The 27,848-nt window shown below is 30.0% G+C and overlaps 1 protein-coding gene across 1 annotated transcript; it reads right to left on the reverse strand.

Moving 5' to 3' along the window:
• Positions 1 to 17,062: 17,062 nt before the first annotated feature.
• On the reverse strand, positions 17,063 to 23,841 carry LOC114181231 (short-chain dehydrogenase TIC 32, chloroplastic-like). The gene is made up of 9 exons (XM_028067626.2): positions 23,711 to 23,841; positions 19,936 to 20,067; positions 19,023 to 19,254; positions 18,779 to 18,858; positions 18,307 to 18,460; positions 18,143 to 18,221; positions 17,922 to 18,003; positions 17,752 to 17,807; positions 17,063 to 17,428 (listed from the first exon to the last, which is right to left on the reverse strand). Exons 2-9 carry the CDS (start codon positions 20,030 to 20,032, stop codon positions 17,270 to 17,272), a joined length of 939 nt encoding a protein of 312 aa, XP_027923427.2. The 5' UTR covers positions 20,033 to 20,067; positions 23,711 to 23,841; the 3' UTR covers positions 17,063 to 17,269.
• Between the last annotated feature and the right edge of the window lie 4,007 nt (positions 23,842 to 27,848).

A 27,848-nucleotide genomic window follows, 5' to 3' on the forward strand; every position in this document is an offset into this window, starting at 1 on the left:
CATACATAACAATAAATTTTTTGTCTATTAATTTTTTATGTGTAAATTGAATTCATATTTAGTGTTATATCTAGTTGATCTCGGAAAATCCACTATTTACAAATGGTACTGCAATTGCTCTATTTTTAAATTTGAGATATTAGAGCAAATAGACGAAGTTAATCAAAATAGATATGCTATAGTTGACCTAGCATAATTTTCTTGTCAAATATAATAAAATATGTATTATAAATTAAACGAAAATGGGGAGAATAAGAAAAACAAAATAAAAAGTATTACTTTTCTATTAAGTGTATTATAGAGTTAAAATCATTAAAATTTTCCTTTTTAGAAAGGACAAAGAGATAAGTTAAAACTTAGCAGGAAGAAAAAAAATTCGAGAGCTTGCTGACAGTGATACAAATTAATGAAAATTCTGTGCATTGACAGATAAAAAGTTAACTGATGCAAACTTTCTTCGCCTTCTCTGCTATACGTGTCAGTGGTATTTGGTTGGTGAGAGACTATATAATTAATGCCTATTTTCTTATATTATATTATTTTTGGTATGTGTACCAATTGTTTTGATGAATAAACTCATTGAAATTGACAGTATATTTTTTAATAATATCGCTGTAAATACAGCTAAGTATCTTAATCACGGTAATTAAAGATATTGATAGAGAAAAAGATTTTATTAGAAATTCTCAATCTATGCTTTTAGTATACCTAATTCTTTCAGCTTCAGATGTCAATTATAATAAAAAAGAAGAAAACTAAGTGCCTTATCTGGTCTATGAAAATACAAAAAATATGAGTTTTGCATAAGTATAAATTTAATAATAATAATAATAATAATAATAATAATATTATTATTATTATTATTATTATTATTATTATAAACAAGATAATTTGTTACATGTTAATTGTATTTATAAAATATTTTATTGTTAGTTTATAATTTTAATTTATTTTTCCAACCAATCAATTTAATGTGTAGTATTTCTCATCTATTTTTTATTATCTTTTAATTTATATATAATTGTTTCTTGAGTTATTTTTTTCTGTAATTTATCTTTAAAATGATCCGTTTTTAAATTAATTTAAATATATTTTTTATTTTTAATTTTATAAAAATAATTTATATTATTAAATAATATATAAAAGTTATATAATAGTTTACTATAAAATTTTATTTATTTATAAAATTACTCTAGATGAATATTCGATATGTCATTTACTTTATAAAAAATATTTTACATAATAAATATTTTACAGAGTTTAATTCAAATTAAAAATTAAATAGATATATAATTTAGTTTAATTTAGAAACAAAAGATAACCTTGTTTATTTATATATTCTCTATTTATCGAACATAACGATAAGCAGCTATGAATGTTTGTTTATCTTCTCAGCTACTTTCGTTTTTTGGTAACTTCTCAACCACCCAAGTAAGTAGGTTCATCTTAATAAAAACTGAGACTTACTTCCATCCCTCTTTTGTTTGTTTCCAGAAAGAGAATTGTTATACTTAATGGTTTAAATATATATATATATATATATATATATATATATATATATATATATATATATGTATGTATTTTTTTTCTATGAATTTTTATGAGAAATTAAAATTCGTCTTTATTCAAATATTTGATATATTTTAGTTTTCAAACTTAAAAAATAAAAATATGTAATCTTTTCAACAAAATTATGTCAAATCTTTTTAACATGTCAAACACGTTTTCTAATTGACATTGAATATAGAAGATGTCAAATTCTATAAACGACACAAATGCTAACATAAAACGTATTTAACATAAAAAAGAATTAACATATTAACATATTTCGAACATAAACAAATTTCAATTTTACGTTAAAGTTCAGAGGTAAAAACTTATTTAACCCAACTTAAATATTGTTGGATAGATGAAAATAATACGTCTTGAAAAGTCTTACATTGCCTAAGATAATCTAGGGAGTGGATGTTGGTGACAATATAATGAACTTTAAGTTCATGGTGTTTCTTATTGCATTCAAAAACACTCTAAGCTTGTATTTGACTTTTCTTATACTCTTGTAGTAGAGTGTTGTGAAGTTTGGGTTAAATTCTTGTTTTGGAAAGTGTGTGTACTTTGGGTCAAAAGGCGTGAAATGATAGTCTATGTGTTGTACAAATTTTCACTTGGTGTTATTCTCTAGTTGTCTTTAGCCACCAATTATGGTTTTTCTCCGATTTTAGGATTTTCACATTACATCTTTGTATATCATTATTTCTATTTTATTTATCTGTTAATAAGGTGATTCTTGAGTGTATAAATGTTAATGTTCTTACAACTATCTTAATCTTGTTCTTGAATATTTACATTTTTTCCCTATAATTAAAATTAAAATTTAATAAACAAATATGTTTAATATATAATTATCACTATACTAGAGACCTTCACAGTCACAAAAGGAATATTTTCATCCCAATGTAATTTATTTCATATCATCAAAATTAAAATTTGGATAATCTAAACTCTTATTTGAATTAACTTTTCTCTAATAAAATCAATTTAATCTAATTAATAATGCTTCAGACACCTTCAAATATATATATATATATATATATATATATATATATATATATATATATATATACACTAGTACAATAAGGGTTTTTGGTCCCAGTTGTTTTTGATATTCTATCGCGATTTCAGAACCGAGACATATTAGAGCGAGACCAAAAAAGGATGGTTTCAAAACACACCTTTCTCTATTGAACCGAAGCCATAGATCGACTTTTCTCCCTCGGTTCTAGAGTGAACCGAAGCCAAATAGTCACCAATTTTTTAATTAATTTTAAAATTTGAAGACCTTTTGGCCTTAGTTGTAGTCTGAACCAAAGTCATAGACCCCTTTTTTGCCTTGATTATGGTAAGAACCGAGGCCTAATATACTATTTTTTTTAAATACATTTTCTGTTTTATGGTTATTCCCACATTTAAACCTGCATATTTTTTTCAGAAACCAGCACAGACCAAAAAAGAATATTTTATGAAACATAACATCATCCACAATCCAAATACATTTAAAATACAATTGGAAAATCATCCACAATCCAAATACATATCCTAATCAATAATATTATACATATGAATTATAAATTTGGCACATGCTATCCTACCAAACTTTATGGACTTCGCAGGAATTGGCGCAAGACTCTTGAATGTCTACAAAATTAGACATTAACTAAAGTTAGTATATAGAAAGACAATATTGTAAAGTATTCGTTTTAATTCAAATATATATTATTGTTTCCCAAATAGTTGTATTACGAGCATGCACAATGGTTGTCATCCATAACATTATATAGTAACCACACTCATATGAGTCGGTTTGTCTATTACACTACATTTATATCAATAACATTATAATTAATTAAGGAAGAAAATCAAATCAAACACTTATAAATATATGGATAAAAATATCAAACCTAAAGGGAACACCATGCAAGATATTTTGCCTTAGTTGTTGATCTCCCTAACAACATGTTATGTCCAACAATTGAACTATGATAAAGAAAATAAGTTAGGATACTTTTACATAACAAAGAATATTCATAAGATTGACATTGAGGTTCTTACCAATCTATCACTTGTCTAAGATGGTTGGGGGGAGGGCGATGCAAAGAGCAAAACCACATAACAAGGTTCTCCCTTTGTCACAAGTAACTATCAATGACTCCTAAGAAGAAAATAAATTCATTGTTATGCATTAAGATGACAGATTATATTCAGAAGTTAACAAAAATGACTTACCCAACAACATAAGGGACAAAATAAATTTCTCTTCCGCATTGAAAGCATTTGGTCATATATGCTTGGGTGTCATCAAAATTGTTGCCTTCATGGTAAGTTGGGTGTCTACAAACCCATATAGATCATTCAACCTCATAGTTTCAGTGACACTAGACAGATACCTAAACATAAAATTGATTTGATATAAGTAAATAGATAAATAAATCAAATAACTATATATAATGACTAAAAGACTTACATCATCCATAACTGAATAATGGTAATATTCAGTTCCTCTTGTCCCCGTGCAAGCTCCAAGATATCTTGGGAATGTAAGTAAAATGGGATCTCAAGGTCTCTTTCAAAAATGTTAGAATCCCAAGGAACCTGCATCAACTTATCATTTACGATTTCAGCAAGTTGGAGTAATGCACCAAGAGGATCGTCCAAAGAGAGATGAATCTTCTTTTATTGAGGATTTTCCTATACCGGTCTTGCTGCCATCCAAGGCCAAACATGAAACAGCCAGTGGCATTTTTGAAATATTAGTCAAGTTTTTGGCTTTGGGTTTTTATAACTGAGACATAAAAGCGCTTTTGGCACTGGTTTTTAGTGAACCGAAGCATAAAACCCTTTTTTGCTTCGGATGTATTGTGAATTGAGACATAAAAGTTGGTTGGAATTGTAAAAATTGTAACACCCCAGGTAGATATTACTAGATAAAACTCATTTTCACAAAATATACCTTAAGAAATTCAGACATTATAATAAGTTCCCAAGCGTGGGAAATTTAAAACTTATCTCGCTATAATCCATTCATATTGTCTCATCTTTATTACATGTTCATAATGGATAAAACATCATAATGTCTATTACAAAATGTAGGAAAGCATAGTATAATGAAAATCCCCCATCGGTAGCTCCGCTCTGTCGCTAAGCATCAGCATGATCACCTGAATTCACGTCTGCTCCCACGTAACAAGTCACTTGATAATCGCCAAACACAAACACACAAACAAGAAAGGGTGAGCTGAAAAGAACACAATATAATCATAAGATAAAATAAACTATCCCTTACCCAATCTAATTTAATTAATTTTAGTTTGGTACACTTGTTATCACAATATACTTCCAATCTCATAACCTATATGAGAAAGATCCAACCACAACCTTGGTCCTTAGGGATTATCATGCTCCCACGAACCTACCCGCTCGTGGTCCAACTCTACGGACTTGCCCGCTTGTAGTCCAACTCTGCGAACCTGCCCGCTTGTAGTCCAACATGCGTGAACACCTACTATAAACCTCCTCGCTCATAGTAGCCTCAAGTGTGAGCTCGGAACATATGAACCTACCCGCTCGTATCCCCACACAAGAGTACAACCGATACGGACCTCCCCGCCTGCATCAATCACGCATCTCACAACTCCGTCACGAACCTCCCCGCTATTAACCAATCCAGCATATCCCTGACCAAGCTACCAAAAAAAGGAAAGAAAACGTCCATGCAAACCTATCTGCAAAGGACCCCTGCCACTGCACTTCCGCCTGGCGCCTCTCCATGAACCGCTAGGCGAGCACGCTCCAGACCGCCTGGCGGTGTCTTTCTACTGTCGGGCGCCTGTCCTCACCATCCTCTCTGATGTGTGGCTCACCGCCTGGCAGGGCTCTTTCTACCGCCAGGCGCCACACCAGTGGAATTTCTCTTCTACTGGTTTAGCACATTCAAGGATTTCCAAACACATGCAATCAATTAGTTTTACATCCAGATCATCCATACCAAGGATTCCCAATACTACAAACATCAAACCATAACACATAAACCAAAATAAATTCTAATGAATATTACTCTTGGCGTGTAAACACACAAAACGACCAATCCCTTACTCATGCATATGTCACAACAACCATTATCCCAACAATAATATTACCACCCTCTCTACAGAACCTTACTTCCATTCCATAAAATCCCAAAAATACAAATTTATTAAGAACATTTAACATCACTTCACATATTCTCTACTTCAATATTATTTCATCACCTATACGCAATCAGATAAGGCACTCCAGCCAGGCACAAATCTCATCCAGTAAATCTGTACATAGACGAACCCATAACATTATACCCTACTGTGACACTCACTTCAAGCTTCCCACATAACCCCTCAAATATGGTTCAAAGATCAACACAATTTCATTTTAAAGTTGTTCCTCATACAATCACCCTCATTTTTTTATAATAATGGTTATTTACGACTCACGTAACTTTAATTTATTTCCACTGAACACGCCAACCCACTAAGCATGCCAATCACCACTGGCCACTCAATACCGCCTAGCGGCACATTGGTTACCGCTGGGCGGCACATCAGAAACCTGGAAATTTTCAGATTTCCCGCATCTGCAGAAAAACCCTATTGCCCCTAAATTTCCAATTCAATTTCTCATCGCAGATTTAACCACATGCATTAGTTTAAGTAGCACACACAGATCATTTTATGCACTCTAATTGAGACTTCCAATAACACTTTGTTACTTCCTCTACATTCCAATTAGCAATCAAACATACCCCATAATATTCATACATCCATTACACACTGATCAGATTTCCACACACCCGTTAAGTCAACATTCGATCACGTCAATGAAAGCACCATCAGTATTATATAAATACAGCAGTTCAACCATATCACAGAAACATCCAAAAACGGGTCAAAATATGCGGTTCCAGTGTGCGCCGCCTGGCGGGTCCACCATGGCCGCCAGGCGGTTCATCACAAAACCCAGGAAACCACTGCGACAGTTGCGTCGCCTGGCGGAGCACCCTTAGTCGCCAGGCAGTTCTGGTAATTTTTGCCTAGACCACGAAAATTCCCAGTAACTCCCTGGCAAAAACAAAAATATAGATAGAGTCCATTTCCCTTAACCCAAGGTTCGAACCCATGACCTCCCAATTACCAAGTACATGCACAACCATCAAACTAATTCATGTTTCTTGTCAATTTACCCATTCGTATGAACTTAAATCATGCTTTCACATTCACAATATAGTAGCAAAATAAAACAAAATTAAATAAATCTACTAATAACATGCTAGGGACTTGAACCCAAGTCCCCTCAACGTAACTAAGTGCTCTAAACCACTTAGGTTCACATTGTTTCTTGTCTATGATTTATCAAAGAACCCTCCTAAGGTAGTCTCAACCCTTCATCTCTTATATTCTTTTAATTATTAATTTTTATGAATTTCCTGGATCTCACAAAAATGCCACCGTGCCATTATATGCTTCGGTTCTTGGATAACTGAGACATATAAGGCGAGTTATATATATATATATATATATATATATATATATATATATATATATATATATATATAATCACATAATCATACATAAATAAAATAATTTAAATAAAAAAAAATAGAAGGTGTACAAAGTTTAGATGTTGGACTTATGAAAATAATACATCTTGAAAAGTCTCACATAACCTAGGATAAGCTAGGGAATGAGTGTTGGTAACTATAAAATGGACTCTAAGTCCATGGTGTTTCTTGCCCCAGTCAAAAACACTTTAAACTTGTATTTGACTTTTCTTATACTTTTACAGTAGAGCATTGCGAAGTTTGGGTTGAATTATTGTTTTAGGGAGTGTAAGTGTACTTGGGGTCAAAAGGCATAGGAGGTTTTTGTCAAAGGGCATTGGAGGATAGTCTATGTGTTGTGCAAATGTTCATATAGTGTTATTCTCTAGTTTCTTTAAACAACGATCATGGTTTTTCTCCAGTTTTGGAATTTCCACATTATATTTGTGTATACCTTTGTGTTTATCTTATGTCTCCATTAATAGAGTGATTATCGAGGATAAAATGCAGTGTTTTTTCCCAACAAGTGGTATCAAAAGTCATAGTTCGGTAGGTTTTTTTTCTTAGTATGCTCTATGGTTGCAGCTTGGTTGTTGAGATTGCAATAATATTTGCAAGTGCGGTCAAATGTGACATAGAGAAATTTGATGGAAGGATGAATTTTAGCTTGAGGCATACTCAAGTCAAAGATGTGTTGGTTCAATATGGATTACACAAGGCGTTGAAAGGAAGCTTCTGACATGAAGGAAGAAGAATGGGAGGAGTTAGATTTGAGAGCTGCTACTACAATTCGTCTATGGTTGGGTAAGAATGTTCTTGCAAATGTGCAAAAAATGTCGACATCAAAGGAACTTTGGGAGAGACTCGAAGGCTTATCAGGAAAAAGGCATCTCAAATCAGTTGTTATTGAAGGAAAGGTTTCATAACCTACGCATGGGCGATGATACAAAAATATCTAATCATCTTAGTATTCTTAATGAAATTGTCTCTGAATTAGAGACGATTAGCGTTAAGGTCGAGGAAGAAGATATAGCACTAAGACTCATTTGGTCTCTTCCGTCCTCATATGACCATATCAAGCCTATCTTGATGTATGGCAAATAAACATTGAGTTTTGATGAAATTGCTAATAAGATCTTTTCTGAAGAGAGGAGGATGAAAAGTATTGAAAGCATGACAACAAACTCAATGATGAATTTTAGAAGTGTGACACATGGGAACAAAAACCACATAATGAAAGTGGTGTGTTGGACTAATGAAAATAATACGTCTTGAAAAGTCTCACATCGACCAGGATAAGCTAGGGGATGGGTGTTGATAACTATATAATAGACTCTAAGTCCATGGTGTTTCTTGCCTCAGTCAAAAACACTTTAAGCTTGTAATTTACTTTTATTATACTCTTGTAGTAAAATATTGTGAGGTTTGGGTTGAACTCTTGCGTTGAAGAGTGTGGGTGTACTTGGGGTCAAAGGGCATTGGAGGATAGCCTATGTATTGTACAAATTTTTATATAGTATTATTTTTGTTGGGAATCCAAGTGTGAGTCTATGTCCCATATTAAGTAAAAATGAGAAAGTTAAGCACCATATAAGGATCAAGGCCCATAAACTCATTGTCTTAAGCTTTTGGGTTAAGAGTGCTGACAATCTCTTATGTGGTTGGGCTCATGCTCATTGGTGTTAAATCTCCCTAGTGATCCTCTCTCGAAAGACCCAACAGTTGTATCAGAGTCTAAGTTCGTGTGGTGACCAGCTCAGACGAGACCTTGTATCGAAAGTCTTCCTGATAGTGGGTCAGGTAAGCGAGTCCTGTTAAGAAGAACGACGGTACAAACAAAGGGGTACTCGATAGTTAGCTTGATAGGGAAGTACCAGTGTAAAGGGACTCACATTTGAGGGGAAGATTTTTGGGAATCCTAGTGAGTCTAAGTTCCACATTGAGTAAAAATGAAAAAGTTGAGCACCATATAAGGATCAAGGCCCATAAACCCATTACCTTAAGGTTTTTGGTTAAGAGTGGTGTCAATCTCTTATGTGGTTGGACTCATACTCATTGGTGTTAAATCTCCCTAGTGATTCTCTCTCGATAGACCTAACAATTTTCTTATTGTCTTTAGACACAGGTCGTGATTTTATAATTTACTATTTCATTTTTAAAATAATATTATTTATATGATTCCAAATTATCCATACAATTTTCATTTATATACCTCTCCAAATTGTCCATATAATTTTTTCTATACAATTGGAAATGTTGTTTAGGCTTAAAGTGATGCACATTACTCATTTATGCACATTACTCATTTATGAAACATTGCATGTGAAGAATAAATGACTAATACTTTGGTTTTCAACCTCACACAATAGACACTTATTCTACCTTTTGTATTGCTACCCCTGAGTTTAAACAAAAATTACAAGAATTTAGAATAATTAATAACAAAATATTTTATTTTATTTTATTCTACGTTTATTCGTTTTAATTAAATTCATTGCATCAACAAGATAAAATAAAAATCCAAGAAACAATATTCTTTAGAATCATAATTTTTTTTTATGTTGTATAATGTTTTATTAATATTCATAGATAATACTTGTTCCTACTACATGCAATACTGCTTAGAAGTTGAGGTCTAAGGCAGTTTAAATATTTTGTCCTCATTCCATCCACCAAGACGTCTTTTAAGGATAAATGTGTGATGGAGTCTCACTCCAAAGTAGACAATACTTTAGATGCATGGAGATTGACCCTAAACCATATCACTTGGTGAACCTGAGATCGGAACATAGTCGCCCATCATGGGACCGATATCGAGGTTCTACATATGAATTATCGGTCCCTTAAGCCCTCTAATCATTGGAATGATCCATTCAAATGCATGGTGATTAACCTTAATAGTGTGTTTGGATGAGTTATTTTAGTGAAGCAGTTCATTTTTTTGAAGAATTTAAATTTTTTTTGTAATGAAATGTTTTATTTGGATGGAGAAATTAAAAAGCATTTCAAATACAAGCATTTTTTTGAAGCATTTAAATTTTATTTCACAAAAAATTCAATTGTTTTATCCAAACAATAAATTGAAATATAAGGTATTTTAATTTCTTTATCCAAACAAGTTATTTAGAAAATGATGGGAATTTAATTGCAAGCAATTCAAATACAATGTATTTCAATTTCTCAACATTGTTAAAATGCTCCATCCAAACACAAGGTAAAGGATGTCACTCGGGAATTTGAAATCAGAACAATACCTTATTTCATTCAAGTGAGACTTCTCCGTTTTCTAACCCTAGCGTAAATATTTACTCAATATATGGATTTTTTTAAATAAATTTATTGTTAATTATGGTTATGTTTTTTCCTTGATTTTTTATTAACCCGTATAAATGTTAGATTTGTCAATATATATAATCTTGACTATAAATAATGATATTTTTTAGAGGTTGAATACTAGATGATTATCATGGTTTACATTCTCATTCTAATTTATACTTGAATTTTATGCAGCACTGTAAATGGATTGGATCTTTTGAAAAAAAAAAAAAAGGAGAAATTTGTAGAAATAATTAAATAAAATCCCATCATTTACATAATTAATTAATAGACCATATATTCACACATACACAAATGTGGTATTACCTGATAAAATCCAATTGTGAGTGAAAATATCGGGGGAAAAGTGGCTCCCAGATGAAGATGAAGTGAGTTAGCAATTATATTTATTCCATTTTCATGATAAAGTTCCAATAAATAACACGTGATTTGTAATACTATCAACAACTAATTAATAATGAAAATAAAAAGTTTCACTATTTTACTTTTAAATTACAAAGCATCACATTAGTTTTACTTTATTTTGTATTTTCAAAATGTTTGTATAAGAAACAATGAAATATCCTTTTTATCTTCTTTTTTTTATAGTTTCATACATTCTTTTAAAAACAAAATGAAAATAAAATGGTATGTTAATAATTAAAAATATAAAAAAATTTGAGTTTTTTTTTTTAAATTTAAATGACCTGTACAAGAATATAAATTTGCCATTATGATAGTGGTTGGAAGTTGCAAGATTAACTGCTTCAAATAAATAATGCATAGTATTTGGTCATTTTCGGAAGACCTGAAAATGGCTACAAACCCTACTCAAGTGTAAATACTTACAAAATTAGTAACTATAATATAATAAGTATTATTCTTTGCTGAATATATGTTAACAATTATCTAGTAGTTTTAAAGATGGTTAAAATATCTTTTTGGTCCCAATTTTCGTCAAGTTTTTTCAAATAAGTCCTAATTTTGGTTTTGTGTTCAAATAGGTCCCATTTTCGTCAATTTTGTTCAATTGGGTCCTTTTTTGCTAACACCGTTTAAATCATTAACGGCCATGAACAGTGACGGCCACGTGTTACTTCGTGGTTTTTTTGAATTTTTTGAATTTTTTTTAATTTTTTTTTGAATTTTTTTTAAACTTTTTTTTAAATGTACATGTGTCAACCCAGGAGCGTGCCACGTGTCACTTCATGATTTTTTTGAATTTTTTTTTTTTGAATTTTTTTTGAATTTTTTTGAATTTTTTTTTAAATGTCCACGTGTCAACCCAGTAGTGTGCCACGTGTCAAAGTCAATATTCTATATTCAATTTGGTCCCTATATTTGTTATTTTTGTTCAATTAGGTCCCAATTTTTGTTGACATTAACCAATTTGGTCCCTATCAATGATGTGATCAAATTTAATTTTTATATCAAAGTTATAATGATGTGAATTTTAATATATTATATAAAAATATTTAATAAAAAATGTGAATTTTAATATAAAAATTAAATTTGGTTTTAATTTGGAGAGGGACCAAATTGGTTAATGTTAACAAAAATTGGGACCTAATTGAAAAAAAATAACAAATATAGAGACCAAATTGAATTTAGAACATTGACTTTGACATGTGGCACGCTACTGGGTTGACACATGGACATTTAAAACAATTTTTAAAAAATTCAAAAAAAAATAAAAAAAAAACAAAAAAAAACCATGAAGTGACACATGACACACTCCTGGGTTGACACGTGTACATTTATAAAAAAAATTAAAAAAAATTAAAAAAATTAAAAAAAATAAAAATAAAAATAAAAAAATTTAAAAAAATCACGAAGTGACACGTGGCAGTCACTGTTCATGGCCGTTAATGATTTAAACGGTGTTAGTAAAAAAGGATCCAATTGAACAAAATTGACAAAAATTGGGACCTATTTGAACACAAAACCAAAATTAGGACTTATTTGAAAAAACTTGACGAAATTTGGGACAAAAAAGGTATTTTAACCTTTAAAGATTGATAATTTTAACTTTATAAATTGTTCCTGAGAGACCATATTTTAAAATTGGTAATTCAGATGTGATTTACATCCATTTATATATTATAAAATTATTTTATTTTTAATTAATGTAGGAATTTCATCATATGAATTTAATAAAAAAATATAATTATGACATAAGTTGTGCTGCAAAATTGAGTACAAGAGCTAAGAAACAAATTAAAATTAATGTTTATAAACTAGTACATAATTTAGTCAATATTAATCAATGATTGTCTTCTCCCCCCACATAATCTAACTCACCTCTTGGAAATATATCACAATATGCAAATAATAATGCTTAGAGAATGTTGTTAGCCTTCGCTTTCATTTTGAATTACTGATATTCTGAAAGTGATTAAATGTTAGTTTATACGAGGAGAGATAGAAGACAACATGTTATGAAGAAATAATAATATTTTTGGGTTAAAAAAATATAAGTAATGCAAATATCACACTAAACTATGCTATATCACACTTAAAAAACAACATAAGTTAAAAAAATACGGGGACGGTTTTATAATTTCTGACATATATAAACTACAATTTTGTAAATACTTAATTGAGATAAAAAGAATTACAATTTATTAGATTTGAATTATTTTATCCAAACAATTTGAATTTAATGTATCTGAATATCATAAAATTTATGAAATTTTCTATTTCAAACACAAAGTTAAAAGTTGCATTGCCTCCTTATATAAGGGAATGTTTGGATCACATTCTCTATTAATTAAAATTTATAAGTTGTAAGATTAACTAAATTTTATGATTTTCACTAAAGAATAAGTGTAAAAAACTGTTAAAGAGTATATTCCAACACTAAACCAATCACTTTCAAACTAGACATGTGATATTTGTTACATTTGCAAAGAGAACAACATCTAAAACAAATACCTACTTTAAGGAAAGACAATGCTAAGAATATGTATTTCCTTTTTCAATCTAGGAATAACAACTTTTAAAGTATTTTGTTCATACAACCAATGTAACTTAAGTTGTAATGTCACTTCAGATACATAAATTATGAAAGATTCCGAATTGATTTTTTATTTTATCAACAATTACAAATTTAATAAATTGAAAGGGGATAAAAGGTTGCCCAAACAAAGCCATAGTTACTACTATCATAATAAAGAGAACATAGGGTGAGACTAAAGCCTCAGAAAAATAGTTATGAAAATGTCACTTTCAGTTAACATTAAAAGAAAATTCTCACTTAAAAATTTTAGAAACAAAAAATAGTTGATCAGTGTAGTAATTAGGAATGACAACGGGTTGAGTCGGGCACAAATAGTACCTACCCGCAACAAAAAAAAATCGTCTATTACCCGTACGGGTACCCGTTTAAGAAATACTTATAAGTATTTTAAAACCCACGAATATCCACAAATATTTAAAAAATATATTTTATAAATATTTAACATTAAATTTAAAGAAAATTACAAAAATATGTAAAATTAAATATAAATTAAATTTTAATTTTAATTTAATTTAATCTAATAAAATATAAATCTTAATTAAATTTTAATTAAATTTAAATTACTAAAACATAATTCGGAATAATTTGGTCACCAGATATCCATCCAAAATTAATTTATATGTGAGGTACATTTTGTGGACCAATTATCTCCAACAATATTTATTAGGTTCAATATACCTTGCACCCATGCTTTGAAGGTCATGTGTGTCGTTGTTAATGGTGAACAATTTGAGTACCCCAAAAACCAAACCCCAGTTGATCTTTTTGTGCAAAAAGTAACGGGCGTCACCATGTAATGCATCAGGCGTCACCAATAAATGCAGCCTTTGTTATCATATGTGTGATGTGGCTATTGTGGGCAAATTATTCCTCACCAATTTCTGATAGGAGTAAATATACCTTTTATACATGTCACTGAGGTATTCCAGGACACTATCAATGTTTTAGTTGTGGACTTCCTTACAACAGAACAAAGGTGAAACTGTTGTGCAAAAAGTACAAAGAAGGTCACCACTTATTACTTTATAGGGTCAACATTGTGATGACATCCGAGAAGACCTCGAATCAAGAAGGGATGCAGATACCAAATGTTGCACCAATCCCTACGTGTTCAAAACCCCCTTTCAGTGGATTTCGCAGGGAACAATTACCATTCCCAAAACGGAACAAAGAAGGTGCCTTTCGTTGAGAGGGTGGATTTTCGAAGAAGACAACTGGCACGGTAGATTTCGCAAGTACAGCGGAGAGGTTGAAAGTATTTTGGTGCCAATGTGGATGGTATGTGAGGGTCTGCGAGGGATTTTTTTTTCAAAAACCGCTTTTGGTTTTCTTTTTCCACTCTCACTGTTGCTTCTTTTTTCACTCTCACAGCTTAATAGTAAGTTAACTTTCATTAACCTTCAATCATGTGCCACTGCCTTTTTTCAAAGTAAAAAGAATTCTAAACTCATTTTCCACATCAGGGAATAAGAAAGTAATCAAAAATGGGTAGTCATTCAATCATTTTCCAAACTATAATTATCAAAGTTGTTAAAAAGCTAAATACAAAAGCTTATATAAAAATAATATATTTCCCGTATTATCAACTAATATAGAATATAATTTAGAAAATCATTACATATACATATTATATCATTACAAGAAAAATATTTAAATATCAATCAAATTTTAGAGAAAAAAAATAATTAATTTCTATAATTTAGATTACAATTTATAAACTAAATTAATGGATTTTAAATTAATATCAGATATGACATGACCGACGCTATTTGAGTTTAAAAAAGATGAGAATAATGATATTTTGACCAACTTTTTTTTACTCGCTTTTAATCCATCACTCCGATCATCCTTAAATTATCACATCACACTATTATAAAAAAATTAAAATATATAATTAAATAATGGATTAAATGTGAATAAAAAATTGGGTAAAAAAAATAGATCAAAATATAATTATAAAAAAAATGGGTTAATGATTAGCTTTACTTGTTGGCTCGTCCACGCTGCAAATTTCAAATGGCCCGAAATTTCAAATCAGATTTTCAATTACAATACCAAATAAATTTTATATCTAACCACAACATATTTTTTTATTATAATCCAAATAAATGTTTTCAACTAGAAAATTCTGAAACTACTATTATAATTTAATTCTGGTTGTTGATAGCTGAAATTGATATAAGAATTCTGGTTGTTGATAGTCTTATCAAGTACACAATTTAAATTTAAGCCAATAATCAGCATAGTGCATTATCACAATTTAAAGTTTAACATTTATTTACTATATATAACTTTTTAAGACTAACTACCAAAACACAATTAGCTAAAACAATATTTTAATTTGGACATTACCTTTGAATTGAGACAGACCAATGACACATGCACAGGAGGAAAGGGTTAGGTATATAATTTTAATGAGGGGTAAAATTAGGTTATTAGGTTTTATGGGATGCAGGAAGGAAAAAAGGGAGGTGCAGAAAGAAATGACCTTGTTTGGGTATAGAAAATTAGTAAAATAGTTTCCCAGTGAAGCAGCTGGGTATCTATCTAGTGGGCTTCTTCCTCCACCCCAACCATTTCTTCAACACTCCTATATTTTTGAAAACATCTAAAATGACCTTTTCACTTTTACTTTCTCAATTTAATACTTCACCAACATGGACTCCTCAAACGAATTTCAAAAAAACATGTTTAAGAGAAAATTAAATTTCGAAACTCGGTTAAAAAGATTACCGAATTTCTAATTTTAGTTAAAGAAATTACTGGATTTCAATATCTGGATTTCAATATCTGATAAGTATAATTAACGAATTTCAAAATATATATTTACCGGATTTCAAAATATATATATATAAATATATATATATATATATATATATATATATATATATATATATATATATATTTTATATATATCCTTTTTTATCTTTATTTTTTTTTTCATTTTCTTTAAAGCTTAATTAATTTTTAAATTTTATATATTTTTCTGATACATTGTCTACAAACAAAATTAGAAGAAATATATATATATATATATATATATATATATATATATAAAATTCTATTTTAAGAAAATGTATTAAGTAAAATAGATAATTGAAAAATAAATAAAAACCAAAATAAAACTAACATTCAAAAATAAAACCAAGCCGAGCTTATGAGCGAGTCGGCCTAGGTTGAAGTTGAAGTCGAGTTAGTCCAAGTTGAAGGTAGAGTCGAGTTAGTTCGGATCGAAGGTAGAATCGAGTCGACCCAAGTCGAAGTTAGAGCCGAGTCGGCTTGAACCAAGATTGAATCAAGTTAAATGGGCCAAAGGTTAAGTCGAGTTGGTTTAGACTAAAGGTCGAGCCGAGTTGACCTAGGTTAAATCTTCATGAGTCAACCTAAATCGAAAGTCAAGATGAGTCATCCTGGATCAAATGTCGAACTAACTCAACTCAAGCTTAAGAAAACAATTGAGTTTGTCATAAAATAGAAATTAAATTACTTTATTCAAAAAAAAAATTAAAATCTAAGAAATTTTAATTACTCCATCCAAACAAACTATTTAATAAACAAAAGAAATTCAATTATAAGTTCAAATACTATATATTTTAATTTCTTGAAATTTTTGAAATCTCTTCTTCAAACACACGTTAAGGCTATATAACAACAAATACTTCAATTTTTTCGTCATCTGAGATCTGAAGAAGCTTAAAGGCTAGAAGTAATGTCAAATGTGTTGTTTTCTTGTACCTCGTTCCTCATGCATTCAAATTTGAAGCATGAATTCAAAACGTTTTAGTTAACATTGGCGCAACACAAAGTTTTTACTTGATCAAATTCATACTGAAATCCCAAAGTTTCTTAGCCAACTCAATATCCCTTCCTCTTGACCCTACTTTGGCGATTTTATTATCTGCAAAATACTCTCCACTAAGTCCCTTAACTTCAGGGTGCAATGCTACGTAACATGTTGTTGATGCTCCCTGTAGTAACAAGATAAAGAAAAAAGGAATGCCTTTTGATTAATATAAAAATATATTCAAATAGATTACATACTAATTTAAAATATAATTTAGAAAACTATATATTATACATAAAAAAAATTATACTTTGACTCTTATTCTTTATTTTATGACGTGATTTAATATGAGTCATTGATTATCTCAAAAAGAAAATTGATATATTAATCAACGATCCATACTAAATCACGTCAACGCATAAAATATGCAAGTAAAAAATATGCGAGTAAAAAAATGAGAGTTATAATATCATTATCTTGTGGATCAAATTAGTTTAACTAACTCACCTGTTGAGCATTTTTAAATGCAAAACTTATAAACTTCTTAAGTACAGCTGCAAGTCCTGCATAAAACATGCATGCAACTGATGGAAATATATACAATTGCTGGACAAAAGAAAAAACGAAAAAGAGAAAACTAAAGACAACGTGATTTGATGTAGCATGTAGTTAATTACCAGGGTTAACGTAGTAACGATCAATATTGGTGATAATGGTTCCTGGATGAACAGAATTAACAGTAATATCTACTTCTTCTTCCTGATCACCATATCAAAGAAGTAATATTAATTACATATATCAGAGAAGTGATGCATTGAACAACAATGTTTCATAAAAGTTTAAAGAAATTAATGGATACAACAAACATTCTAATAGTTATCAATAGATATTAACGTACCTTAAAACGTCTTGCAAGTTCATTGGCATGTAAAACATTAGCAAGCTTTGACTGAGCATATGCACAAAATTTCCGATAACTGTACACAAAAAAGCAAAAATAATGAACAACACAAAACCCTTATATCCTGCGTAACACTACACAAAATCACGTTGACTTCTTACCTTGATTCATCATTAATTTTATCGAAACGGATTCCTCCACGATAGGATAATCGATGAGCACAAGAGGTGACAATAACAATTCTTCCCTCTCTCTTACTTTCATGTGTTGTTTTCTTCATAGTATCTAACAGCAGATTGGTTAGAAGAAAATGACCTGCATATGCGGCATTTTATGTCAGATATAAACAACACAAATTAGAAGAATCACATGATGCTTTAAACTATCCCCGATCTATATATTTCGATGTTCTAGGAGTATCGAGAAAGAGAATCACCGAAGAGATACAACAGTAAGGAAATATGAGTCATACCCACAGAGACTGATATCATTCTTAACCCAAAACATTAAAACAATAGGTCTATGAATCTACATTCTTATATAATATTCAACTTTCTTATTTTTTACTCAATATGAGACTTAGACTCACTACAACAGTATCATGTTGTGAAACATTCGATAGTTTCTACATACCTACGTGATTGGTGGCAAATTGCAGTTCAATATTGTCCTCAGACAGCATGAAAGGGGTTCCAAATATTCCTGCATTGTTTCTTAAATTACAAAAAATAAATCATAAACATTAGTACTCCATTGTTTTCTTACAATAAATATCATTAACTCATACTGAACAACTAGTTTTTTCTAAGTAAAATAACTTGAACAAGTCTCAATTTCCATTTCATGTGAAAATTATTGAGAAGTTGTATACACTTACATGAGAATGTTTAATGGAAGAGCAGAAGAAATGAAGTCTGACGCAAATTTTCGAACAGATGCCATTGAACTAAGGTCTAATTCCATAGCATCAACTTTAGCAGAAGGATATTCCTCAAGTATTTCTTCTTTAACATCTTTTGCAGTAACCAAATTTCTAACCCCCATTATTACATGAACACCACGCATCGCAAGAACACGAGCAGTTTCAGCGCCAATACCACTCGTTGCACCTGTTTGTTCTCATCGTCAACTTTAAAAAATTGTTCTATGTTCAACTTGTAAGTCAATGTGTTTAGACTAGGTTTAAGCAGGTATTTAAAAAAATTTTAAACTAATATATATATATAGGGGTGCAAAAAACAATTTCCCTATACTAGTCTAGTAGAGTTTCTATTGGGCTTGAGAAGGCCCGGTGTTGGTTGGAGTGTTACAAAATGAGGGTTAGCACTTTCTTTAGTTTTTGTGTTTTTGGTTTTATACATGAATGCTAACAAGACACTACTAATACACTGTTTTTATTTAAATTTATTAATTTATTAAAAACTAAACCTGATTGTATAAAATTTTATAATTTTATGATAATTTTAACCAAGAAAAGAAAGGTTTACAAGAATGTCTTTCTTAATTAGTAAAATAAGAATCTTGATATTGAAACTATGAGATGAACATTAAATATAAACACTCTTTTATTGGAAAATCGAAATCAAACTGGTTCATCAAACTGTTAGCCATCACTATTATGTATGCATAATCACTGTCACTTTTGTTATAGCTTTCACTACCACTCACTCAGAGCAATAAATAAATAAAAATTATTTTCTTAACAGGAGGAAGAGAAAATTGAAGCATCGATTCGTTAAACAGAAGAAAAACAATGATTTTATTTTTCATTAAGAAAAAGAAGTGATCACCTGTAACAATAGCAGTGAGGGCAGTGCCATCGATTCCTTCAGTAACTTGTTCAGCAGTTGAAGAAGACGAAAACGAAGAACCCTTTCTTCTGCTCATTCTGTGTTATTTTCTTCTTTCTCTGAATGAAAAGTCTAAGCAAAGAATATAAAACTCAGTTATTGCCTCTTCTCTTTAATCTTCACTATATATATATATAATAAACAAGTAATAAATTTACTATAAATAGTGATTGAACATGTACTTATGTTGACGATAACGACACTTCAACAAATTTCTCAGCTGAGTTATTACAAAATTGGAAGTTGGAGCTGAAATACCGTAATCTAAAATGAATTATTTGTTTCATTTTTTTAAAACAAAATTCTTGTGATATTTGGAAACAAAATCTCTATTTTTTTTAGAAAATCTCAAAGTCATATATACTCTTAACCTTATTAGCTAACTTGAGTTTGAAATTGAATTAAGAAAAGTGCATTTGTTTGCAAAAAAGTACAAGAATTATATGCGTTCGAGTTTTCATACAGGAAAAATAAGATAATTTCATAGTATATAAGTGGATGAAAATCTTATCTTACAAAATCAGTTTTGTAATATTGAGATTAAACTTAAAGTCCACTTCTTAATATGGTATAGAGTTATTAAGTAAAAATTATCCTTGTTATTTGTCGGGTCTATTGTTCCACCTACTATCAAAAAGTTATTGGGTAATCTATTAATGTCAGTCTCATACTCAAGGTATATATGTCTCGGCATGAGAGAGATGTGTTGGAGTTCTTACATTAACTAAAGATAATATGATTTTATAATATATAAATGGATGCAAATCTCATGTTACAAATCGATTTGTGTGAAGTTGAGTTGAACTTGAAATTTACTTTGTAACATTACTTTTAAAGTTATAACCCTAGAAATGATGATAAGGCAAACTTACATCATGTTAAAAATAAAGGCTTAAATATTGATTTGGTCTTAATATTCGTTCAGTTTTTTCAATTTGGTCCTAATATTTTTTTTTTTCAATTTGGTTCTAATATTCGTTAATTTTGTTCAATTTGATCATTTTTGCAAACGTCATTAAAATAATTAATGGATTGTGAATGGTTACTACCACGTGTAATTTTATGACTTTTTAAAAAATAAATGTTCGTTTGTCACGCCAATATCATGCCATGTGTCGTTGTCAATTTTTTATATTCAATGTGGTTCTGGTATTCATTTATTTTCTTTTAATTTGGTCCGATTTTTTATTAAATTGAGCAATTTAATCTCTCTCTAAATTGAGACCAAATTTAATTTTTATATAAATAGTATACTGATATTTTTATTAAAATTTACATTTTTATTAAATGTTTTTTGTTTAGGGTTAGTTGGTTTAAAATTAGAAGGAAAATTTTAAAATTAAATACTAACACCATTGGTTCAAAAATTTAGGAGGTTAAAAATCACATCAACTATAAAAAATCACATAAAATTTATATTAATCAATTATATTACTTTATATTATTTTTAATCTCTTAAAATTTTAAATCAATGGTGTTATTCTCTACTTTTAAAATTTTCATTTTAATTTTAAATCAACTCTAACTCTAAATTAATAAGAAATCAATATAATATTTATATAAAATTAAATTTTGTCTTAATTTGGAGTGAGACAAAATTGCTCAGTTTAAAAAAAAAGTGAGACCAAATTGACAAAAATAATAAATATAAAGACCAAATTGAATATAAAAAACTTAATGCGACACATGACATAATATTGACCTGACACCTGAACATTGTTTTCAATAAAAAAATTTAAAAAATTTAAAAAACTAAAAAATAATATGTGACCGTCACTGTTTATAATTTATCAACTATTTTAATGGTGTTGACATGAAAATTAAATTGAACAAAAATTAACAAATTAAAAAAATTATTACAATTAAATTAAAAAATTGAAGGAATATTAGGAGTAAATCAATATTGAAGCCAAAATAATAAAAAGATGCAAAGTAAATCAGTAAATAGATGAGATAATGTAAAATGTGAACCACAAATTTCGACGGTGATTAATGAGACATAAAGACATCCAACAAACACCAACAATTATTTATATATATTCATCATTCTAATGGGAAGGCTAAGACCAACAACTGGGTCCATCCATCAGGAATAATCATAATTGTTCTTTAACTATATTCCTATTCATTGCAAAAATATTACATCATATACTTCGGTAGCTAAAACTATTAGTAAATGTCATTTATAGGGATGTCAACGGGGCGGGTAGGGTACGGGTAGTAGCTCCCCCGTACCCTACCCGCTGGATAAATATTCGCCCCGTACCCGTACCCATATCTGTCGGGTATCCGTTATGCGGGTACCCGTCTATTTTTTTCATATCCGCGGGTATCCACGGATATCCGTGGGTATTTACAAAAATATTTTAAAATATAAATACTTAACCATAATTAGTGTTTAGATCAACAAGTCCCCTTTCTCCGATTGATTCTTGAAAAACAAACAAATAAAAAATCACTATCAATTTATATTGTAGTTTATTTTTGAATAAAATATTAAAAAAATTACTAACTTCATCTATGTCCATCTCTTGCAATAATGTATAAAGTTTCATGTTGTCCAATTTTAATCTAGAAGAGCCTTAAAACATATGAAGTTCAGTAAAAATTTCTAACAATCACTTAATTAAAATATCTAAGTAAAAGTGTTAATTTCATTACCTTCCATATTGGTCCATAACCAGTCTTAGAGACACATCAATGCCTACACAGTATATGGAAGTAATTTACTCATTTGTTGGGTAAGAATCTGACCATCATTATTGAATGAAGACTCATAATGTTGTTTACTAATATATATATATATATATATATATATATATATATATATATATATATATATATATATATATATATATAAGGTAAAGTTTAGCGGGTACGGGTATCCACGGGTACGGATACTATGATACCCGTACCCGCCCGTTAACATGCGGGTATCAAAAATATTCATACCCGCGGGTAGTGGGTATCCATTTTTAATATCCATTTCCTACCCGTTGTGGGTTTTATCCGCAAATACCCGCGGGTACAGATATTTTTGACATCCCTAATCATCCATTACTTTTATAGTGTTATATATATATGCTGTATAATTATATGTGACCTCAAGCTTAATTATGGTCACGTCACACTGTCAATGACGAAGAAATTAAACATGTAGAAATTCAAAATGATTTAACACATGTGTAAGTATACATACATTTTTTATATAATTATCGATGAAGACACTCCTAATGTTCATTTTCGACAGAGTTGGTTATTCACGACAAAGAAATAATATGCATTTAAATTTTTACTTCTATTTTTTATGAACATTAGAACCTTATATTCAAAACATGTTTTGGTTATTGAGTATTTTTGGGATGTCGAATTCATTGTTCTATTCGACTTATGCTATGTGTAAAATGATTTTTTAATATTCAAATCAAATAAATATTAACAATCAAATATTCAAATTAAATATATATTTGAACATGTAAAATAATTCATCTAAAAATTATCAAATTCAAAAAATTAGGGTTACAATCATTTTCACCATTTCACCGATAATCATTCTATTTATAATAAAACCAATTCTTCTATCACTATCGATATTCATAAAACAAACTCAAAATCCAAATCAATTTAGAAAATTAATCACAAATTAGAAAATAAGTATCAAGAAGGGATTATTGAAATCCACCTGAACATGGAACCCAAATAAAATTTGACTTACCTTATCTGATTAAGTAAAGAGATAGAATTCTGGAAAACAGGAATGGAAACTATGAAGCATGGATGAAATCTTCCTCAGAATGACCAAAGCACCAAAGTGGATGAACTCCAAGAAAGAAGCCTCTAGAAGAAAGATACAGTGAGATGCGAAATGAATGCTTTTCTCAAGTGTAATAATAATTACATTAAATGTACATTTAGAAAACGTCAAGTGTAATAATAATTACATTAAATGTACATTTAGAAAAAGTCAGTTTCAATATAATTTTAGTTTCAAAATTAATTAGTGTTTTATATTATTAATACTATAATTCATTGATTATTAAATTTAGTATTACCATAAAATAATAGGTTTAATTATTTGGATTATCTTCATTTTAGTAGGGGTATGTCAATTTGGTTTCTACTTCTAAAAAAGTATTAATTGTATCCCAAAGTTTGAAAAGTGCATCAATTCGTATATTTCAGAAAAAAAAATTATTAACGCGTTAATGTTGTGACACATGTCAAACTCTGGTTTTTTAATTTTTTTTAATTTTTTATTTTTTTATTTTTTTATTTTTTTTAACAAAAAATTTGGTTACCATATGCCAGGTCTCTGATGTGACATGTGACACTGTCAATGTCACGTGGCAGTACAATATCATGTGTTAGTGTCACTACCAAATGTTATTGTCTTGATTTCAATTTAGTCCTCATATTTGTCTCTTCAATTTAGTCTATATTTTTGTCCCTTTGATTCAATTTTGTTCCATTTTTTTAATAATTGAAATATATATTTTAATCCTTTTTATGAGATTAAAACTAATTAAGTGTAAATATTTTTAAAAAAAGTACTAATATTTATATTAAAATTTAGTTGTAAAAAAAATGTTATACTAATAAAGCATTATAGTTACCCAATTCTTTTTTTCAAAATAGAGCAATATTGTTTCTTTCCAAATTCAAACCAATTTTGTTATTTGTATACATGTTACACTAATAGAGTAATATAGTCATTGACACGTGACATTATCCTACCATGTGACACTGACAATGTCATGTGTCATACCAGGAACTTGACACGTTGCAGCAAAATTTTTTGCAAAAAAAAATTAAAAAATAAACTTCAAATCACTTAGAAAAAGATTATAAAAATTGTTTAAATATGATGATGATATTAGATATAATTAAAATATTAAACTTATAATATGTAGTATTGCTTTTCTTTTCATTATATCAAAAACTTACATTTATAATAAAAAAGAATACAATTTAAAATTTAAAATGTCCCATGCGTTACACCAGTAAAAAACTAATAAACCATTGGGCCAGTCTGAATCGTCGGGTCCGTTCATATCATTGAACTCATTTGGATAGTCGGGCCTGTCTGAATCGACATTCCTGTCGGGATAGACGAGCCCGTCTGGGTTATTGGGTCCGTCTGGGTCGTCAGGCCCGTCCAGGTCGTCAGGCGCGTTCAAGTCGTCAGGCCCGTCCAGATCATTGGGTCAGTCGGGACCGTTCAGGAGGTCGAACCCGTCTAGTCATCGGGCTCGTCTCGTCTTCGTGCTTGTCCGAGTCGTCGAGATTGCTCAAGTCGTTGTGTTTATCCATATCGTTGGGCTCATCGGGCCCGTCTGTCCCGTTGTGTCTGTCCGACTCGTTGGGCCTATTCGTCTCGTAGGGCATGTCGGGCCCATTCGCCTCATCGGGACTGTCCAGATTGTTAGGGACGTCCGACACATCCAAATCGTCATGTTTGTCATGGTCTTTGGTTCGTCCAAATCGTTAGACTCGTCTAGATCGTCGAGTTCGTCTAGATCGTCAGACCCGTTCAGATCGTTGGACCTATTTGGATAGTCGGGCCCGTCTGGATAGTCGAGCTCGTCCTGATTGTCGAGCCAGTCTAGGTCGTTAGGCTCGTCCGAATCATCGAGCTCATTCGTGTCGTCGGACTCGTTTAGGTCATCGAGTCTGTCCGAATCTCTGTGCTTGTCTAGGTTGTTTGGCAGGTCTGGGTCGTTGTGCCCGTTCGAGTCGTTATACTTGTCCAGGTTGTTGGGCTGGTTGGGCCTGTCAATCTCGTTGTATCTGTCCGTCTTGTCGGGCTCGTCGGGACTGTCCGAATCGTTGGGGTCGTCTAGATCGTTGTGTTTGTCCGAGTCGTCTGGCCAGTCCTAATCGTCAGTTTCGTCTGTGTCGTTGTGCATGTCCTGATCATCGAGCTCGTTCAGATCGTTAGGTCTGTCCGGGTTTTCGACCTCGTCTGTTTCGTTGAACCCGTCTGGGTCATCAAGTACATCTAGGTCTTCATGCCCGTCCAGATTGTTGGGCCAATTCGTGTCTTCGGACCCGTCCGGATTATAGAGTTCGTTCGGATCATCGGGTCCTCTGGGCTTCGGACTTGTCCGAATTTAAAAATATCTTATTATTTTTCAACGGAGAAGAGAAAACGTTTTTAGAAGGGTTATGGTTCTTCATAAAAAAATGAAAATGAAAAAATAAAATATTAGGAAAGGAATCTATTCAGCCGGAGAGAAAAAAACGAAAAACAAATGTATCTTTTCAAGTGTCGGCTTTATCTCTAAGCTAGAAGAAAAATTCTTAGAAATATCATTATGAGGTAATTATTACATCATATTAGTAAATTAAATTAGTGAGTTAGTGATTTGGTAAAGGTACTAGAAAACTATAGATATAATTTAGATGACTTGGAGAAACTTTTCTCAAATTACAATTTCTAAAGTTATGCACAACTTAAAAGTACCGTGATTTTAATAGGAAAATATACTTTGACACAATTTTTTTCTTTTTTTTTTTACTTTTATTTGACCTTTAACTATCATTTTCTTTTTCTTTTCTTACAAAAAAATTATTTTGGTTGGGATTATTTTGTTCTTATATCCATATCAAAAAGACAGAAGTCAAACACTGGATACAGCCCATAGTATTTTTCACATTTCTCAATCATTGCTTTCGATTCATATTTGTCCACAAAAATTGTGTGGATGGTTTCAATGTCGTGATATTTAGAAGTTGGCAGTTTCTAGTTAGATGTGTTCAACATTAAATGATGTATGTTCAGATTATAATTGGAAAATTAAGTTATGTTTAATTTATGCAGAGTTTAATAACTCATTATAATAACGTTTAAAGTGAGTTTTACTTATATTTATTTATAGCTAAAAAGTGTTTGACTCCTAAACGTCTCTTGATGATTATGAACTTCAAAATAGACCTCCTTTATAACCCAATACTATGTATAAAAAAAATTAATAAAAACGAAAGTTCAAAATATTCAAGTAAAGATTTTTAGGATAACTCCTAACTACTCGTTAAAAAATAATGTCCTGTCTTTAAAAAGATAATAGACAAATAAAGAAGTGTGGCATGTGACCAATTTTACTTGCTTATGTTTAGCTAAAAATATACAAATATCTCTAAACTATAATCATTCAATTCAATGTGCTCTCTTTTTATCTTCATTGCCCCTCTTATTTAACCTCATCTTTAGAAATTAATTTTATATAAATATTTTCTGTCTACTATCTAAATTTATTATATTTATTAATAGAGATATTTCTTCAATATTATTAAAAGTAATTCAAATATCTTAAACCACTCATTATATATATATATATATATATATATATATATATATATATATATAAAGTAAAATAAAAATTTAATTAAAAATGAATTTAGGTGTTGGACCTAAAAGTCAAACCCTCCGAGATATTTATCCATCAAACAACAACTGCCACATAAATTTAATTATATAATTATATGAGAAATGACTACTCATAGTATATATTTTAATATTTTACATACTTCAAATATTAAGAAAATAATTGGTGTTACTACAAATGAACGGCACAGTCCTGTCCGAACTTAAGATTTAAAAATTGAGTCATGGTTGGGTGCAAGGAATCTTATGACCCAATTGCATTGGATACCTCAATTTCTTTCTTTTTGAAATTCTGAATTGAATTATTTAAAAGTAAAGCTGGGTTATGGAAGTTAAAAAATTAGGATCATATTAAGAATTAGACAATTTATAAGTGACAAAAATAGTTTTAAAATTTTGAATTAAATATATACAGAGAAAATATCTTTTTTGTGTTTATATTTTATTATTACAGTTTTAACCTTAATTA

The sequence above is a fragment of the Vigna unguiculata genome, chromosome 4, assembly GCF_037176805.1.
Source record: "Vigna unguiculata cultivar grain cowpea cultivar isolate G323 ecotype 2 chromosome 4, ASM3717680v1, whole genome shotgun sequence".
In the NCBI taxonomy this organism is placed as follows: domain Eukaryota; kingdom Viridiplantae; phylum Streptophyta; class Magnoliopsida; order Fabales; family Fabaceae; genus Vigna; species Vigna unguiculata.

Bases quoted from the DNA above. Each gene is read 5' to 3' on its own strand.
- LOC114181231 (XM_028067626.2), bottom strand. From the start codon at position 20,032: ATGAGCAGAAGAAAGGGTTCTTCGTTTTCGTCTTCTTCAACTGCTGAA. The intron at 18,461-18,778 runs GTATGTAGAAAC...CCGCATATGCAG, and splicing joins ATTTGCCACCAATCACGTAG to GTCATTTTCTTCTAACCAAT. The intron at 17,429-17,751 runs GTGAGTTAGTTA...TTGTTACTACAG, and splicing joins CATTTAAAAATGCTCAACAG to GGAGCATCAACAACATGTTA.